The sequence below is a fragment of the Ahaetulla prasina genome, chromosome 17 (assembly GCF_028640845.1).
Source record: "Ahaetulla prasina isolate Xishuangbanna chromosome 17, ASM2864084v1, whole genome shotgun sequence".
Lineage (NCBI taxonomy): Eukaryota > Metazoa > Chordata > Lepidosauria > Squamata > Colubridae > Ahaetulla > Ahaetulla prasina.
This window is the reverse complement of record NC_080555.1, coordinates 12,520,573-12,539,731: the sequence shown is the minus strand read 5'-3', so window position 1 is coordinate 12,539,731 and position 19,159 is coordinate 12,520,573. Positions and strand designations below refer to the sequence as shown.

The following is a 19,159-nucleotide window of genomic DNA, read 5'->3' as shown; positions in this document are numbered from 1 at the left end:
GAGGATCCTCGCTTCCAGAGATCTGAGAGGCGACGCCAGCAGAAGGAAAGGAAGGGCAGGCCTGAATAAATGCTGAGTCATGGAGCCACACCCCACAGCCTATATAAAGGACCTGCTTTTGGCATTCCAACCTTGAGTCAAGCAAAGTCTTATCTAGTTTGCTGATATCGGACTCTATCGCTGAAGTCACAACTTGGACTCCTGCCTGCCTGATAAACCTCGAAGGAATTTGGCAAGCTGCAGAGGCTTCGTTGCCACGTTTGATACGGACTTCCTTGACCCGGTCGTCAGAGGGGGAGGGGGACACGACATGTATCATGGCTTCAGCGTTTGACGTTCATTCCATAAATTTGATTCAACGAATCAAGGCTTTCCATAATCTCTAAAGCAGGGTCAACCTCATGCCTTGGGGAACCATCACAGCCTTAACATGCCTTTTTCCCAACCAGGTACCCTCCCAATTTTGGACTGGCTGTGCATTATGGACGTTGTCATCCTATGGCACCTGGAAAACAAGATCCAGATGCAAAGCAAGGTGAGTTGAGTTATTGCCAGAGGGAAGACCCTTCAAGAAGATCTTCCTCAGTGTTTTCTCAACCGTGGCAGCTTGAAGATGCGTGGACTTCAACTCCCAGAATTCCCAGCCAGCTTTGCAGCCAGAATTGAACTCCACCTATCTTCAAGTTGCCAAAGTTGAGAAAACACTGTGTTGTGACTTGTCGGCCGCCAGCCCCTCCAGCAGCCGAATCAAAGGAGGAGGAGGAGGAGGAGGTGTGGGAGTCGGGGTTAGCATCAAGGCACCTTGAGAGCTCCAAGGGCGAAGACGGAATGGAGTTGGCAGAAAGAGAGACAGAGGCGGAGCCTGGGCCATCCGTCAGCCCTCAGATGGAGAGTCAAAAGCCCCCCAGGTCTGGAGGTGGCTGATGAGGAAGAGAAAGAACAGCTGGGAAAGGAGAGCAGTGGAAATCTATGGGCTGGTCCTTGGGACAGAAGAGCCACCCCTGCTAGTGAAGCCCCACCCTACCTCTGGGGATAAAAGGCAGGGGGTAGAGATGAATGAATGTGGCAGACAACTATCCATCTTTTGGCCGGACGGACTTGTTAGCTGGCGTTGAGAGAGGGCTGCTGGTGCTCCTAAAAAAGGAATCTTCGAGTTCACTTCAGAGGGTTTGTCATGTTTTGGGAGCTGGGTTAGAACATACTGGTTCTGGATGATAACAGTGCAATGATGGCCTTGAGTGGTACCTTGGTTACGTTCAATAGCATCTCATCTTGTTTAAGGATGAAACGGGCCCAGGTAACTTCAAGACACACCTGGGCAGAGGAAAAGCAGCTCACCCCTGGCTTGACAGAGGCTGGCAGAGTGACAGAGGCCTCCTCCAGCCCTATTTTTCCACTCCTGCGATTTCTTCACGCTTTGGAGTGCGAGATTTGATTAGGCTGCTCGTAACGGGCGTGTGACTATCCATTACTGCTCAGGAAATTACCAGCTGCCACCCAGCGCCAGAAATAACGTGGGTGGAGGGATTTTTAAGGAGAGGGGGGGAAACTGCTGGGGGGAGGGTGTTGTTGTCTCTCGCTGCCCGCCCCTTTGGCGATCAAATTAGGCTCATCTGCATGGAAGAGTTTAATATTTTGCCAGTCCGGCTTACAAAATAAATAATAAATAGCGATCGAATCTGCTCTGCGCTCACCGAACAAGAGACGTACACGAAAATGCACACGTACAGAAGGGTAATGTTTTCGTTTCTTTTTCCCACCTTCCTGAAACCTTCTTCCCCAAACCAAAGTGCATCGACACTGTAAATAAATAACATCTTGGGGAAAAAAATAAATACATCAAATAAATACATCAATAGAGGGTGGGTCTTGATGTCAAGAAAGTGGGCTCCATTGTGCAGCTTGGAACGACGACAAATTCGGCTTCGCGATGGTTTCAGCGGTGGGATGAAGGCCAGAGTGTTTGGGGGGGCCCTGCAGAATCGGGGTGCAGACTCTCGGGTGGGCCTCAGTATGGGAATTGTGGCACCCCCCCGAGCCCCCTTGTGGCTCCTGAACTACTACAAGTAATGCAACCAATGATTGAAGTGCATTGCCTGAAATTAGTTATTTGAACAGAAATTAAATTTAAATGAAACCAAATTGTCCAAGCTTCATTCAGTCCCAACCCTACCTCCAATCTGTTGGAGAAATCTGTTGGAGGAGCTCCCCAACTGGCCACTCATAGTCCTCGACTTACAACCACAATTGCAGCCAGAGTTGCCGTTGTTAAGCAAGACAGCGGCGCCACAAGTGAGTTACACCTGATTTTACAACCTTTCTTTTTTTTTTCTTTTTTTTTTTGCAAAGGTTGTTTAGCAACTCACTGCAGTTGTTAAGTGAATTATGAGGTCATTAAGTGAATCCCCTATTAAAAAGCCTGTTTGGAGAGTCATGAGACCCCCCCCAGGATCCTTCAGCCATCATAAACACATGCTAGTTGCCAAGAACTCAGAGCTCGGTCACATGACTGTGGGGAAATCCGCTAATGGTCATAAGTGCGAGGACCAATCATAAACTACTGTATTTCAGTAAACTCAAACAGCTGCTAAGTGAACGGTCGTAAAGTCAAGGATTACCTGGGCTTGCAGGCAGAAGACCCTCAGCCTCTCAGAGCTGGGAAGCCTCCCCCATTGTCCACACACCCCCATAACTGGCCACCTGCACTAAACGAACAAAGGGGTCACCTCAGACTGAGGCAGCACTAATAAGTGTGTTTGTGTGTATGTGTGTTGCGTTGTTAAAAAGACCAAAGGCCCTTCTGGCAACCTAAAAACCAACGTATTGCACATAGAGATCTGTGCCATGATTAGATGAGGTGCAAGAATAAAGTCACAGGGTTCTTCTGCTTTGTCTGTGTTGGTTTCTTTGACCCCCCCAGGTAACCTATTTTTAACGATCCAGTGCTTCTATAACTAAATCCACCATCTAGGGACAGTTTCCCAACCCTGCTCCCTTAAAGATGGGTGGACTTCAACTCCCAGAATTGAAGAGAGAATGGAAGACTTCAACTCTAGGAGTTGAAGTCCACCGATCTTCACGTGAGCAAGGTTGGATAATGTTGATCTCACAGATGAAGGAAACTTCTCTTTAAATTTCTGGACTCTTTCCCCCACTTGCTAATTTCCACATTATGTTCAAGTATTAAAGATACGTACACAATGACGGAAGGTCATTTAGGCTACATTTCAACCCACTGGAGATGGAAAGCGATCAAAACTCCCAATGTGTAGAACCCATCGGGAGATGCTTCCCAAACCCAGCATCTTGAGGGAGTGAAACGTGAGGTTCTTGATTAGAGATTTCTGGGGTGAAAGGGAACCAAAGTTCTTGTCTCCTTCAAAGCTCATGGTGAAACTGGAGAATTCTGGGCAGCTTCTTCTTAACTAGAAGGTGGAGAAGGTCCATGGTTGAGTTAGGATCACTCCAGCACTTATGAGAAGCTCCACTTAGTAGCTGGATCGGGAAGGCAGAAATGATGGAAGAGAAAGAGCTAGAACCGGATTCTCCTAGATGTTTGCTGTGTAGACCAAAATCCAGAGAGAGCGTTTATGATTTACTCTTGACAATGTGGGTCATACGGGCAGGCCCAGGCCCTCACGGCGCCTGAGACTCAGACATCCAGGACGTGGTTCAGATACGAGATGTAACAGATGGCCAGCCGCAAAATCTCTATTTTGGACAGCTTCTTATCCGGAGGGAGGGTGGGCAAGAGCTTCCGGAGTTCGGCAAAGGCCATGTTGAAGGCTTCAACGCGGATCCTCTCTCGCGTGGCGTGGGCCGTCCGATACTTAGCCGTGGCTCGACGCCGACGCCGTCGTTCCTCACGGCTGAGGTGCTGAAGGTCCTTCTTCATGTGATCGCTGGACTCGGGCCCCCGGGACTGACCACACAGACTGAGGGATCCGGCGTCTTCTACAGGTCCACCCCGGCCACCCCCACAATCACTGAAGACCGATTCCGTCTCTGAATGGGTGGGTTGGAGGTCAATCTCGGTCTGGTCAGAATTCAGCATAGTGGCTGAGAAGACAACGGGGCAGCCTGGTTGTGGGGTGAAGAGAGAGGAGAAGGGAAGGGAAGGGCTTTGGATAATCTCTACAGGAGGACAGGCAGGATGGACTTCGGAATCCACCTCAAATTTTCCACGCAATTCACTCTCATGAAATTATGGGAGGCAACCAGAGATATTTGGATGGTGCAGAAATTCTGGATGGATCTGGGCACTTTGACCGGCTACCTGAAAGGATGAGAGAAACAACATGGCAGCAATAATATACATATAGTGTACATATTGAAACCTATACCTATTGAAAGCAATGTCACAGGGCCATTACTATGCCAGTTTGCTCACACAAGTCCCCTTGAGGTGCTTATTCAAATATAAATAATACCAATCTCAAATAGATCCACAGTTGAGGTTGATCCTTTCACCTTGTAAGAGTTCTGGGTCTCTGCAATCCATCTCTCAACAAGGAAATGACACCAGTCCAGAAATGGAACCCAGCTCGATGGGTGTCCCAACTTTCAAACCTGCTGAGATGCTTCGAAACGTTCTTCAGAAGACACGCAAATACCTGAACATTCACTACACAAGCGATGGCGGCTGGAACTTCCATAATCTCTGTCTCTAACCCAGGGATTCTCAGCCGTGGCAACTTTAAGAAGTATAGACTTCAACTCCAGGAATTCTAATATTTTGCCTAATCCCAACACTGTCACAATCTGTTCTTTAATCTCAAGGATGGGGCAAATTTGGTTGGACATTGTCCTTGATGGAAGCAACCCTACCTGGTTCATCAGAGTCTCTAGGTTTTATTAATAATACAAGATAAAGCAGGGGTCTCCAACATTGGCAAGTTTAAGACCTGTGGACTTCAACTCCCAGAATTCCTCAGGTCTTAAACTTGCCAATGTTGGAAACCCATGAGATAAAGGACAGAAGGGCCCTGAGACAGAATGGGGAGGAAGGCACAACCCATAAGTGCCAATGGAGGAGGACCAAAGGGAATGAAAGTACAGGAAGTCCTCAATTTATGGCCATAGTTGAGCCCTAAACAACTACTGCTGAGCCAGACAGTTGTTAAGTGATTTTTTTCTCTCTCTCTCTCCATTATTATTACAGTCTTTCTTCCCACAGTTGCTGCGGGAATCACTACAGTTGTTAAGTTAGTCACACGGTTGTTAAATGAACCTGTAACTTTTGAACGGTCACTAAACAAACCGTTCTAAGCTGAGGACTACCCTGTCAGAAGACATGGACGCTTCTGACAGCTGGGAGGCGCTCTCCGGTGGCTCAGCTCCTAACAGCTTGTGTAGGGCCCAACTGTGACTTGAAACTGAACCCTGCCTAGTGGGCGGAAATGTTGACTAGAGATGGGCATGTTTGTGCAATGGGTGGGAAAGGAGAAGGCCGGCCCTGTGTGTGTGTGTGTGTGTGTGTGTGTGTGTGTGTGTGTGTGTGTGTGTGTGTGTGTGTGTGTGTGTGTGTGTGTGTGTGTGTGTCAGTGGCGACCAGGTGTCCCCTGGATTAGAAGACACCATCCTGGTTTCCTCCACCGTGACAAACCCCCATCTCTTGGTCTAAGCTTGCTTAAAAGTCTAAGTTGGCCTCACTCCATAATCCATCTTTGGAGCTCCAGGAATTGACTTCAGAAATTGATCAATGATCATAGCGCCTCTCCCCCCCCCACTTTCTCCTTCTCTCTTTCTTTTCTCTCTTCCTTCTCTCGTTCTCTCTCTTTCTTTCTCCCTTTTCCCCTTCTCTTTTTCTCTTTCTCTGTTTCTTTTTCTCTCTCTCCCTCTCCCTCTCTCTTTTCTCTCTCTCTTCCTTTCTTTCTTTCTCTCTTTCTTTCTCCCTCTCCTCTTTTCTTTCTCTCTTCTCTCTTCTCTCTCTCTCTTTCTCTCTCTTTTTCTGTCCTGCTTTCCCTCTCTTTCTTTACTCCTCTTTCTCTCTTTTTTCTCTCCCTCTTTTTCTTTCTCTTTTTCTCTCTTTCTTTCTCCTCTTTCTTTCTCTTTTTGCATCTTGCTTTCCCTCTCTCCCTCTCTCTCTCTCTCTTTCTTTCTCTTTCATCTTTCTTTCTCTGTTTCTTTCTCTCTCCTTTCTCCTTCTCTCTCTCTCTCTCCCCCCACTTCCTTCCCATGCCTATTCACAAAAACACCGACCTCACTATCCCATTTTCCAAACAGTTTGAACAACTGTACCCAACATGTTGTTCTTAATGGATCTTCTAGATCTACAGAAGCCCAACACTGGTCAACATTTTCATAAACGAGCTAGAGGAGGGGACACAAAGGATCGCCATACAATCTGTGGATCACAGACAACTGGACAACTGTGGATTACGCACAACAGCATCGCTAATACCTCAGAAAAGGAGCGCAGGATTCAAAAGGATCTTGATGGATTTGAATTTTGGATCCTATCCAACAAAATGCTTTCAAGAAATGCAAAGTTTGACTGTAATAGGCAGGAAAAACCAGACTCCAAGTACAAGTTGGACAATAACCAGCTTAGCACATCTCCACTTTAAGGGTGGGGCGGGCAGTCAGGCTGTCCTGGAAGACCATTTAAGCCTCAGCCAGGAATATGTGAAAGCTGCCAAAATGAGGATTTGGGTCGAATCACAGAGGTATGGACACACCTGGTCGCCACAACACAAAAAGGACACTGAGGAGAGGAAGAGTGCAGAAAAGAGCAGCAAAGATACTAAACCATTCGGAGGCTAAATCCTACAAAAAAAAACAATTAACAGAACTTGGGGTATTCAACCAAAAGAATCTTTGACCAAGAATCTTTGGCCACAAGAAAGATTTGATCCATAGGAAGAAGAGAAGCCTAAGAAAGGACATGAGATTCAGTCTCCCGGTCCTTGAAGGTCTGGTCCAGAGAATGGGGGAGGGGATTTATTCTCCAGATCCCTCCAAGGACAAGATAAGAACCATCCCAGATCTGCGAAAACGCTGAATTGTGCAACAGCCGGTCTCTTTGCAGCCCCTTGGAGAGGGTTGGATTAGATGACCTCCAAAGTCCCTCCCCCCATCTTAAGAGTCTAAACTTGTTTGGAAAAATGGTCAGTTCAATGCATGCCTTGGCTTTCAATGCAGCACAGGAGGTACATAAGCCATAGCTCAAAGGGGAGCCAGAACAGAGACTGCAAAACAGGGGAGGGGGTTGTTTAGGGGTCTACAACATGAATTAGGATAACGGCAAGTAGAGTTATGCTTGACTCCTCTAAATAGCTGGGAGAACTGCTTGTCCTCTGATCTAAAATGTGGGTGCCAGAATGTTTATGGTGGCGTAGATTTGAAGATATTCCCTTTGTGACATTAGAGAATAGACAGCATTGAGCTTGGACAGAATTAAGCTCCATAAGGCACACACAAAATTGAGCTGAAATGCCATTTTATAATACCAATCTCTCCAAAGAGAGCACGTACTAGTCCCCGGGACTTAGTTTTTAAGACACAAAAGTCTGAAAATGATCTTTAGTTGTGTGAAAGTTTACCCATAAGAAGGGGAGGGAAAGGGAAAGGGGAAAAAAGGAAAGGAAAGTGGGAGGAGGGAGGAATTAAGGAGGGAGAAGAAGGAAGGAAGGAAGGAAGGAAGGAAGGAAGGAAAGGAAAGGAAAGGAAAGGAAAGGAAAGGAAAGGAAAGGAAAGGAAAGGAAAGGAAAGGAGGAATTAAGGAGGCAGAAGAAGGAATGGAAGGAAGGAAAGGAAAGGAAAAGAAAGGAAAAAGGGGGAGGAGGGAGGAATTAAGGAGGGAGAAGAAGGAAGGAAGGAAGGAAGGAAGGAAAGGAGGTGGGAGGAAGGAAAGGCAGGGAAGGGCAGGAAAGGAAAGGAAAGGAAGAGGAAGGAGGAATTAAGGAGGCAGAAGAAGGAATGGAAGGAAGGAAAGGAAAGGAAAAGAAAGGAAAAAGGGGGAGGAGGGAGGAATTAAGGAGGGAGAAGAAGGAAGGAAGGAAGGAAGGAAAGGAGGTGGGAGGAAGGAAAGGCAGGGAAGGGCAGGAAAGGAAAGGAAAGGAAAGGAAAGGAAAGGAAAGGAAAGGAAAGGAAAAAGCTCAGATACTCTATTGAATTTCAGAATAATTCCCCAATCCAAGTTCTGAGTTTTGAATCAGAACTAAAAATCTAGCTACACTTTGCTCTGCTCCGACTGCTTCCTGCTTCCTGGGGAAGACTCTGGAGAATGGTGGTGCCAACCTGGCATCCAGCGTTGGGCAGGAAGTAAAGGCATCCAAAGGGCTTGTCACCCATCTCCTCCACAGAGAAATGATCCCCTTCCCCCTGACTCTTTCAATACATTTATTCAGGCCCCCCCTTGCCTCTCACTCAAGGCACCCAAGAGCCAGTCCCCTGCCCCTCGACTGGACAGGATACAGACGAGCCCAAAGTAAACCCACCAGAATGTAGAACTCCCAGCTTCTCCTGGAACCAGGCAAGAAAATTTGAACCTTTGTATTTTTACATCCTTCCAGGCTAGGTTAGGCTGAAGACACCCCCACCCCACCCCATCCTCAGGGGTGTGGAGATGCCTCTAGGGCTAGTGAGCCCTCGCCTGCACTGCCATCCTGCTCAGCACAAAAAAAAAAAAACACGGGGCAGCCCTTGGCAACATCTTAGCTTTTAAGACGGTCCCAAGTGCAGAGTTTGCCCAGTTCTGGAGCTGGTTGGGAGCAAACTGAGAAGGCCTCTGCTCTCTATCCGGGCTGCCTCGGATGGAGAGGTGGGTTTAGAGTTAAAAGGAGAGCTAGCCCGAGAGCCAAGGCCCGGTTGGTTTCTCTTCCTGCACCTGCTGAAGGAAGGGGGACTGGCAATCCCATTCCTTGTGCCCATTGCCTGGTCTTCCCGCAGAAGGGCCAGCAAGGGGATTGCTCTCTGGAGCAGGGGTCTCCAACCTTGGCAAATTTAAGCCTGGAGGACTTCAACTCCCAGAATTCTCTGGAGCAGGAGTCTCCAACCTTGGAAAGGAAAGGAAAGGAAAGGAAGAAGGGGAGGAGGGAGGAATTAAGGAGGAAGAAGAAGGAAGGAAAGGAAAGGAAGGAAGAGGAGGAGGGAGGAATTGAGAAGGAAGCAAAGCAAAGGCTGGAGAATTCTGAGAGTTGAAGTCCTCCAGGCTTAAAGTTGCCAAGGTTGGAGACCCTGTTCTGGAGGATTCAGCTGCTGCTCTGGAAATATCTAGTAAGCCAAACAGCTGCCTCTTCTTAACCCTTCTCTTTTCTTTTCTTACCTTTCCTGTCCCTCCGTCTGCACACCGGAGTAAATTAGCCGGGTGGACATTTAAGCTTTCACTTAAACGGGTGGAGCGCACTTTCACGAGCAACCCCAGAGAAAGGAAAAGAAAGGAGAGGAAAGGGAAGGGGAAGGAGGGAGAGAAGAAGGAGAAAGAGGGAAGGGGGAAGAAAGGAAAGGAAAGTGGGGCAAGGGTGGAAAAGAAGGGGAGCCGGCCAGGCACCTAAATTCTAACGGAGTCTCCGCCTTCCATTCAGTACCTCGGGGGTTTTTTCCCCCGCCCTTCCTTCTGAACGTGTCAACGGGGAAACGCGGGTTGTTTCCGTTCAGATTTTCTGTTTCTTTTTTGCCTGCCCGACAGCTAATATTCTACCGAACCGGAGCGCAAGGTTTCTCCGACCGTCTCCCTTTTGCAAAAGTACCGAGAAGAAAACTTCTTGCTCTGCCTGTTGCAGTGCGCGCTGGCTCTCCGCTGCCCGCCCTACCTCCGTTTCCCTGCTGGGGAGCCCATAGCATCCTCCAGATGTTCAAGGAAAGAAAGGGAGGGAGGGAGGGAAGGAGGGAAGGAAGGAAGGAAGGAAGGAAGGAAGGAAGGAAGGAAGGAAGAAAGAAAGAAAGAAAGAAAGAAAGAAAGAAAGAAAGAAAGAAGAATGAGAGGGAGGGGAGGGAAAGAAAGAATGAAAGAAAGAAGCAAGGAAGGAAGGAAGGAAAAAAAAGAAAGAAAGAAAGAAAGAAAGAAAGAAAGAAAGAAAGAAAGAAAGAAAGAAAGAAAGAAAGAAAGATGTAGTGATGGAAAGGAGGGAGGGATGGAGGGAGGAAGGAAGGAAGGAAAGGAGTGAGGAAGAGAAAGAAAGAAAGAAAGAAAGAAAGAAGAATGAGAGGGAGGGGAGGGAAAGAAAGAATGAAAGAAAGAAGCAAGGAAGGAAGGAAGGAAGGAAGGAAAAGAAAGAAAGAAAGAAAGAAAGAAAGAAAGAAAGAAAGAAAGAAAGAAAGAAAGAAAGAAAGAAAGAAAGAAAGAAGGATCAGGAGGTAGGGAAAGGAGGTAGGGAAGGAAGGAAGGAAGGAGGAAAAAAGGGAAGGAAGGAAAAAAGCCGTCCCGGGGTGGGCAGCGGGGGAGAAGCGCAATTCCAGCCTTACCTCCGCGTTCCTCCGAGGTAGATGCGGGGCTGGGCAGAGGCTGCCGCTCCTCACGCCCTGCTCGCCCGTCCTGCAGCGCCGGGCGGTGGGCGAGCGCCTTGGCCCCGGAGCCGTCCGGAGGCGGCCTCCATCGCGCCAGCCGCCCCGCGCCCTCCGGCAGGTGCTCTGCGCGGACACCGGGGGCGCACCTGGAGGCGCGCGCCATTTATCGGCCGCCTGGCCACGCGCGGGGCCGGGGGCGCTTCCATTGACGCCTGGTGACCCTCCAGCCCTCGCCCGGGATGCCATTGGCGGGGGGAGGGGGGGCCCAGGGCGGGGCGGGGGCCCGCGGGGAGCCGAGACACCTGGTCCCCATGCATTTTTCATGCGGGGGGCGCCGCGCCTGGCCTCGCCTAGTCTGGGGATGGGGAGAAAGGCAGGTTTCCGCGAGCCTTTCCACCCCCCTCCAGCCGCAGCCACGCGCGCCCCCAGGGAAGCCCCTCCGCCCCGCCCCCCCCCTCCGCGACCCCCGCTGCTGGCTGCTGCTCCGAGGCCGCCACTTCAAGGGAGACCCCTTGATTCCCCCACCCCCATCCCCGGACGGTACCCTAAGAAGGGCTAACAACAGCCCTGCAAGGAAGCTCTGGGGTGCTTGGACGGGATGGGTGGAAGGGCACTTGAAGCCCCGGTTGCGTTTAACGGGTGCCTTGTAACCGCTTAGCGACCCAGGAAGCGGCAAAAGAGAAGGACTGCGGAGGGAAATTGCAGGAGGTTTGGGAAGTTTTCCCCACAGTCGTTGTCTTCTTCTTCTTCTTCTTCTTCTTCTTCTTCTTCTTCTTCTTCTTCTTCTTCTTCTTCTTCTTCTTCTTCTTCTTCTTCCTCCTTGCCATCTCGAGCAACTCCCCACCAGACTTGAAATCTTGGGTTTAGAAAACTTAGAACTCCACCGCCTTCGACAGGACCTGAGTTTAACTCATAGAATCATCTATTGCAATGTCCTTCCTGTTAAAGACTACTTCAACTTCAATCACAGCAAACAATAGATTTAAACTTAATGTGAACAGCTCCAGTCTTGATTGCAGAAACTATGACTTCAGTAACAGAGTTGTTAATGTCTGGAATGCACTACCTGACTCTGTGGTCTCTTCTCAAAATCCCCGAAGCTTTAACCAAAAACTGTATCTACTATTGACCTCACCCCGTTCTTAAGAGGTCTATAAGGGGCGTGCATAAGAGCACAAACGTGCCTACCGTTCCTGTCCTATTGTTTCCTTTCATTATATCCAATTAATATAGTTATTACATACTTATGCTTATATATATATATATGCTTATATATTATATAGTTACTTTCATGCTTATGCTTATATATACTGTTGTGACTAAATAAATAAATAAATAAATCAATAAATCAATAAATCTTACAAAGAGCACAACATCACAATATATTTCCCAAAGAACAGGTTCCCTTTCATCCTTTGATCCCATCTGTAGGCTGAAATTAGTTCAACTTCTCTTGTCTACTTGCATTAAGTTGGCATTGCCTGTTGCTCTGTCTATCCACCCCTTCCTTCCTTCCATTCATCAAAGGAGGGGTTACCTTATCTGCCTGTTTACCTACCTACCTACCTATTTATCTTCTTATCCCACATATGACTTTAACCTCAAATCGGTTCCCTTAAGCCTCCCTCACTTCCAGCCCTCAAAACAGCACCACCCTCACATCGGAGGTAGCTGAAGCATCTCCCAAGCCGTTTTAATTCCGATTTCTACTCCTTCTAGCCCGGCATTTTCGTGAGACATTTTGCAAATAGAATAAATAAAGGCCACACTCTTCTCCCCCCCACCCAGCTTTTTAGTCGCTCCGTATTCCATGTAACCCTTGCTTCCTGCAATCCCCGAAAAAGGCACAATACAGTAAGAACGGAGGTTCAAACAGCCCCAGCGAGAAAATTCTCAGCCCACCTTAAATTATCCTGCGATGCTGAATTGTTTCTTTAGCTGCTCAAATAGTCCTCATCTGTTGTTCCTCGCTGCCTTAGTGACATTCAGGGGGTCGCTTTTGAGAACTTTTTAGCCAGTTGAGTTTCCTGCTTCTTTGCAGAAATGTATGAGTTTAACCATCTGTACGTCTTTGTATTATTATCTTCTGTTAATTCCAAGCATCAGCTTGTTTTTTTTTTAAAAAAAATGAAGATTAATATATTTTTTTAAATGGAAGGATTGCAAGCTACCAAAAAACGAAGGTGTAGGAGAAATTGAAGAAAGAAGAAGGAGAAATCTGGCTGAGAAGAAAGCAGGTTAGCTGCTCAGCACAGGAAAAAGCGAACTAGGATCAAAGCATAATTCCCCTAAGATTCAAGAGAGTCCACTGACATTTCCAAATCCCAGGATGTAAATGGGGGAAGCTGGATTGCAGGGTTGCAAAAGGCTAGTATTACATCACCCGTACTAGCTAGCGTGTAAAAAAAATCACCAACACTGGTTTTTTTTTGGTGGGTGGGGGGAATCCCAGCCCTCTCTCTATTTTACACAGCAGCCTGGTCTCCAAATATCAGCTGCTGCAATTTGTATATTTTTTTACTAGAGGTTAAAGAAGTTGTGTGCCGAGTTCACAACTGATTTGTCTATTGCTCAAGAGACCAAATGGGGCTTGCCGATTCGGTTCACACAACACCCAGTCAAAGCTAGAAAGGGGCAAAGGGTCATTACATGTCTGGACTGATATAGAGCCACCTGCTTGAGTAGGGGGCTGGACTAGAAGACCTCCAAGTTCCCTTCCAACTATGTTATTCTATAATCTCACATCAATTCATCGGTGGAATGGCCTCCCTCCCAAAGTTATGGGTGTTCCAACACGGAAGGCTTTTAAGAGACTGGAAAGTCACTTGGCTGGAATGGTAGGGTCTCCTGCTTGAGCAGAGGGCTGGACTAGAAGACCTCCAAGGTCCCTTCCAAGCCTGTGATTTTATTCTAACTCTACTATTAGATTCCCTGTGGGTGAACTAAGCCATCGTCTTAAACCATAGTGTGGTTGATTTGGTGCAGCATCGTGTGATCTCTGAATGCCAAAACTGAGCACTGTTAATCCGGATTGAGGGTTTAGCTCATTTCATGGACTCATCACTATGTCCAGGATGATCAAATTGGGGTCAGAGGTGAATTAGGTATGTAAATGAGCTTCCCATAGCCAGGTTGCCTTTGCTTGTGAAAGCCACAAAACTCTCTTTTTTTGCAAAGGATAATTACAGCGAGATTTATTATATGCCCGAAGATAGAACTTGCTGGCTACTTATATCAGACAAAAGCCAATATCTACATTTATCGCTGGCTGGAAACTTCTTATAGGCTTTTAAAGTTAAAACAGGGAAAAAATGAACTTTTGATTTAATATGATTAGACAGAAACTGAGAGGCATGTTGCAACCGAGTAGCAAGCAGTAAATTTTTTAATTGTACTTATAAAGGAGATCAGAAGCTGTTTCTGCACGAATCAAGAAGAGGGCTGTGAAAATATTTGCAGACCCCTCGCATCCTGGACATAAACTGTTTCAACTCCTACCCTCAAAACGACGCTATAGAGCACTGCACACCAGAACAACTAGACACAAGAACAGTTTTTTCCCGAAGGCCATCACTCTGCTAAACAAATAACTCCCTCAACACTGTCAAACTATTGACTAAATCTGCACTACTATTAATCGTTTCATAGTTCCCACCACCAATCTCTTCCCACTTATGACTGTATGACTATAACTTGTTGCTGGCAATCCTTATGATTTATATTGATATATTGACCATCAATTGTGTTGTAAATGTTGTACCTTGATGAACGTATCTTTTCTTTTATGTACACTGAGAGCATCTGCACCAAGACAAATTCCTTGTGTGTCCAATCACACTTGGCCAATAAAATTCTATTCTATTCTATTCTATTCTATTCTATTAATTTTCTTTTCCTCCGTGGGCCCTCCGTCACTGGTGGTTTTGAAGAAGAGACTGGACAGCCACTTGTCTGAAATTGTATAGGTACTTCTGCTTGAGCAGGGGGCTGGACTAGAAGGCCTCCAAGGCCCCTTCCAGCTCTGTTTCTATTCTATTCTATTCTATTTTATTCTAGTCTAGTCTATTCCTTGCACTTTTAAGTTCTTCTCTGATGTCTTTCCTCTGCTTTGCTTTTTCACTTTGCATTCGTTTTTAACCTTCTTTTAAAAACAAATCTTTAATTTAAAAAAAAATTTAAAAGCTGCAGAACTTTCTCCATGACTGCTTTGTTTATTTGTTTACCTCCCAGCTTTATTAATTGCTCTGGAAATGCACCCTCCTGTGGCATTTTTGTCTTAATAACAGTGTTGCCCAGCTGTGGGTTTTGGATCCGTTTTTTCTCCCATGCCCACAGGCTACCTTGGCTCGGCTTTAGTTCAAGCGCACACATCCAACAAGGAAAAAGGTCCTGCTTCCCGGATGAAGGGGTGTCAAATTTCTAAAGCTAATTTCTAAAGCTTGCACGCCCCTCTTGGGGTACAGTGCAGCTTGCTTTCGAGTAACCCCATTTGAGGGTGCCCAGTCCAAACTGCCGGCCTTGCATGGACGGGAGCGATTCCATTTGGAGGCAATTTGGGGCATTGTGTGGCAGCCGACCGCAGTGGCGATTGTGTCCACACAAACGCCATCTGCCTTTAGATCACAACTCTTATTTATACCTTGGAGCTAAATTTGCTGTCCTGGCGGAGAGTCGCCCATTGGCAGAACCCAGCGGGCCTCATCCTGCTTGCGATTCTCTATCTTAAGAGAGGCAGAGGAGGAGAAAGGAAGACAGGGAGGGGGAGGGAGGGGGAGGGAGGGAGGGATGGCACCAGAGAGGCAACATTTGGCAAGAGACGAGGTGACATATTGTCGGTCCCAACAGGGACCTCGGCTGGCCTGGTCTTGTCAGGCAAAGCAGACGGCATTAACCCTCCAAGGACCGGCGGTGCCTCTCTCTTCAAGCCTTGAACCTCCTTTGAAATTCAGGAACAGCAGCTGGGAGAGAATCCGATTATTACTGTTGCCATCATCATTATTGATCTGGGTTCATATTAATAATGATTTGTTTTTATCGTGTGGCATGGAAGATGACCAACCTCAAATCATTTGTCCAAGAAATTCAACGCGTCTCCCTTGCCTGAGCAGGGGGGGGGGGTTGGACTAGAAGACCTCCGGGGTCCCTCTGTCAGTCTGTATTCTACCCAACAGAATACAGCTCTTGGCTTCGCTTTCATTCTGGATTTCGGAGAGCTGTAAAAACTGGATTGCTCTGCAAAACATGGAAGCGCAAAGTGGATCTAAGCTACGGGATCTGGAAAGGCAGGGAGTAATAAAAGCCAATGATAATGGTGAGAGAACTTAGAAGTGACCGCAAAACAGGTCCCCCCCTCCCAAAGCTGGGTTCAAATGTAGCCATAACTCACTGTCAGGCGGGGGGGGAGTTTGGCAGGCTCTGTCAGAGTGTGGCAAGGCCATCTAACATCTTCATTAATGAGTCGGGGGGGGGGGCTGCAGGAGGGAGGGGAGGGAGGAGGAGCTGGAGAATAAGCTGTCAAAACATCCCGTTGAGACATAAGAGGCGAAGTTGCAAGCTGGCTCAAGAGGAAGAGGAAGAGGAGGTTCGCCTGGATGAGTCAGTTGTCGAGACGCCCTTAACAGAATAAAAGAATAACAGAGTTGGAAGGGACCTTGGAGGTCATCTAGCCCAACCCCTTGCTCAAGCAGGAGATCCCATACCACTTCGGACAAGTGGCTGTCCAGTCTCTCCTTAAAAGCTTCTACTGATGGAGCATCCACAATTTCTGGTGGCAAGCAGTTCCACTAATGAATTGTTCTCACTGTCAGGAAATTTCTCCTTAGTTCCAGGTTCCTTGATTAGTTTCCATCGTTTCTTGTCTTCCATTCTGCTGCTTTGGAGAAGAGGTTGACCCTCTTCTTCGGGGCAGCCCCTCAAATACTGGAAGACTGCTATCATGTCACCCCCTACTCCTCCTTTTCTTTAGACTAAACGTAAAGTTTCCAGATGGTCCCTATTTTTCTACTTGCATTTTTTAAGTTCTTTCAAACTGCTAGGTTGGCAGAAGCTGGGACAAGTCACGGGATCTCACCCCATTACGCGGCAGCACTAGGGATTCAAACCGCCGACCTTGCGATCGACAAGCTCAGCGTCTTAACCACTGAGCCACCGCGTCTGACCATACCCAATTCCACCAACCGTTCGCAATAGGTTTTCGCTTCCAGCTCTTGTTGCGATGGGGAGACCTTGGAGGGCATCTAGTCCAACCCCCTGCCCAAGCAGGAGACCTCCATGCCATCCTGCAGATATGGCTGCCCAGTCTCTTCTTGAAAGCCTCCAGCATGGAGCCCTGGGGGCCTTGGACCTGGGAGCCTGGATAGGGCCCCGAGGACCCATCCGCCTCGTCTTCTCGCTTTGATGGCTATGCTGGACAGCTCCAAAGTGGCCGGCGGTTCTCCGTCCGGGACGGGGTTCGGGCTGGGGGTCTCTCTGCCCCTACAGGAGACCGAAAAGGGGGCGCCTGGCTCAAGAGCGCCATCCCATCCAGAGATCCCTTCCTATCGGATTCTTCATTTTCTCTTTCTTCTCTTGCGCTTCTGCCCGCCCGGGTGGGCATCGCGAATTCTCTTTCGGGGAGGGGGCGCCGCCTCTGTTTCCACCACCACCCCGCCCCGTGCTTGGTCCGCTTTCGCTCGCGTCCCCCCCCTTCCCAGCCCCGGACCGCTCTCCTCACTCGCTCGAGGGTCCCTGCGCGACCCCCGCCAGACGGCCGCCCGGCTCAGAGCTCCGGCTCGCCGCAATCTGTTGCTGGCGCTGGGCTGGGTGGGTTGATGGGTGCGCGGCGATTCCTGCCCCCCATCCCCATCCCCGTCCCCGGTCGCTCCCGGCCTCGGGGCGCTTTGTTCCCGCCGCAGCCCCGGAGCGGGAGCGGCGACCCCCCCCCACTTGAGCCGGGCATAATCGGATCCGGGCTAATTAGACGGGGGTCTTCTTCTCTCGGGCGGCCGCGGGGGTCTCTCTCCATCTGTCCCGCTGCCTTTGTGGCCGCCCATCTGTCGAGCGCCAGGCTTGCGCCGGCCCGGGGCTCCCTCCAACCCCCCCCTCCCCAAAGGGGTCTCCGTCCCCCGCCCGTCTGCTCGGCTTCCCCTCCAGGAGAACCCCCCCGGCCGCCCCTCGCCCGGCTCCAGCGGAGGAGAAGCCAACGGGGTGGGGAGAGGTCGGTGGACCCCGGAGTCCTTGGTAGCCAGGACAACCAGAGGCCGGCCAAACGGGCCCAGCCCAAACTCTCTCTCGGGCTACACACACACACACACACACACACACACACACACACACACGGGTGTGTATGTGCAGAGAGGGGCAGAGGAAGTGAGAGGGAGGATGCTGAAGGAAACTGAAAGGCTGAATTAAATCAATACGTTTATTTTACTTTATTGTTTTATTTTATCTTATTTTATTATTTTATTTCTGTTGTTTTATTGAATGTTTTATCATACTTTTATTTTGACTGGACCACCATTTGTCTGAAAGGGTGTAGGGTTTCCTGCTTGAGGAGGGGGTTGGACTAGAAGACCTCAGAGGCCCCTGCCAACTGTTATGCTGTTCTCTTGTGGTGTCTGCAGAGTGGTTTATTGCTTAGCATAGACTAGAACTATTAACCAGTGAAACTGGTTTTGGCTTAGAGCTGGGCCTTAATTGAGCCCTTCCTTCCTTCCTTTCTTCCTTCCTTCCCTCCATCCCTCCTTCCTTCTTTCCTTTTCTTTCTTCTTCCTTCCTTCCTTTCTTTCCTATCTTTCTTTATCCTCCTTCCTTCTTTCCCTCTTTTCTTCCTTTCTTTTCTTTACTCTCCTTTCTTTCCTTCCTCTCTTCTTCCCTCCTTCCCTCCATCCCTTCCTTCTTTCCTCCTTTCCTTTTCTTTAGTCTCCTTCCTTTCTTCCCCTTTTTTCTCTTTGTTTTCTTTCTCCTCCTTCTCTTTCTCCTTCTCCTTCCCTTTCCCCTTCCTTCCTTCTCTCTTCCTTCCCTTGTTTCCCCTTCCTTCCTTCCTTCCTTTTCTTTCTTCTTCCTTCCTTCCTTTCTTTCCTACCTTTCTTTATTCTCCTTCCTTCTTTCCCTCTTTTCTTCCTTTCTTTCTTTACTCTCCTTTCTTTCTTCCTTCCTCTCTTCTTCCTCCTCCTCCTGCCTCCTTTCCTTTTCTTTAGTCTCCTTCCTTTCTTCCCCTTTCTTCTCTCTTTGTTTTCTTTCTCCTTCTTCTCTTTCTTCTTCCCTTTCCCTTTCCTTCCTTCCCTCCTTCCTCCCTTTGTTTCCCCTTCCTTCCTTCCTTCCTTCCTTGCCAGTCTGCAAAGCCAACATTCAACAAAAGCCTGCTGGATTATTAACCATCACCTTCCTCCTCCTCCTCCTCCTCCTCCTCCTCCTCCTCCTCCTTCTCCTCCTCCTCTTCCTCCTCCAGCCACCCCCATATGTTCCCCCTCAGGGCAAAGGGGAGGGCAGCTGCCACTTTCACTCCTCCCCACTTTCCTTCTGCCTCCAGGGAAGCAGCTGAGTTCAACGGGGGAGGGGGTGGAGGGAGGGCTGCACCTTGGCCAGTTTCACACAACCACAAATGCCCAACTAGCATCCTTTGGCGGCTTCTCCAAAGTATCCCAGTGAGAACCTGGTTTCTTTTGCATTGGGCAAACCGAGGTGGTGGTGGTGGTTTTCAACCAGTTAAGAGTTGATTTCACCCCTAAAA

General features: G+C 48.5%; 1 protein-coding gene across 1 annotated transcript; it reads right to left on the bottom strand.

Moving 5' to 3' along the window:
* Positions 1-3,652: 3,652 nt before the first annotated feature.
* Positions 3,653-4,054, bottom strand: NHLH1 (nescient helix-loop-helix 1). The gene has a single exon (XM_058159765.1). The coding sequence runs from the start codon at positions 4,052-4,054 to the stop codon at positions 3,653-3,655; it is 402 nt and encodes a 133-aa protein (XP_058015748.1).
* Positions 4,055-19,159: the final 15,105 nt, after the last annotated feature.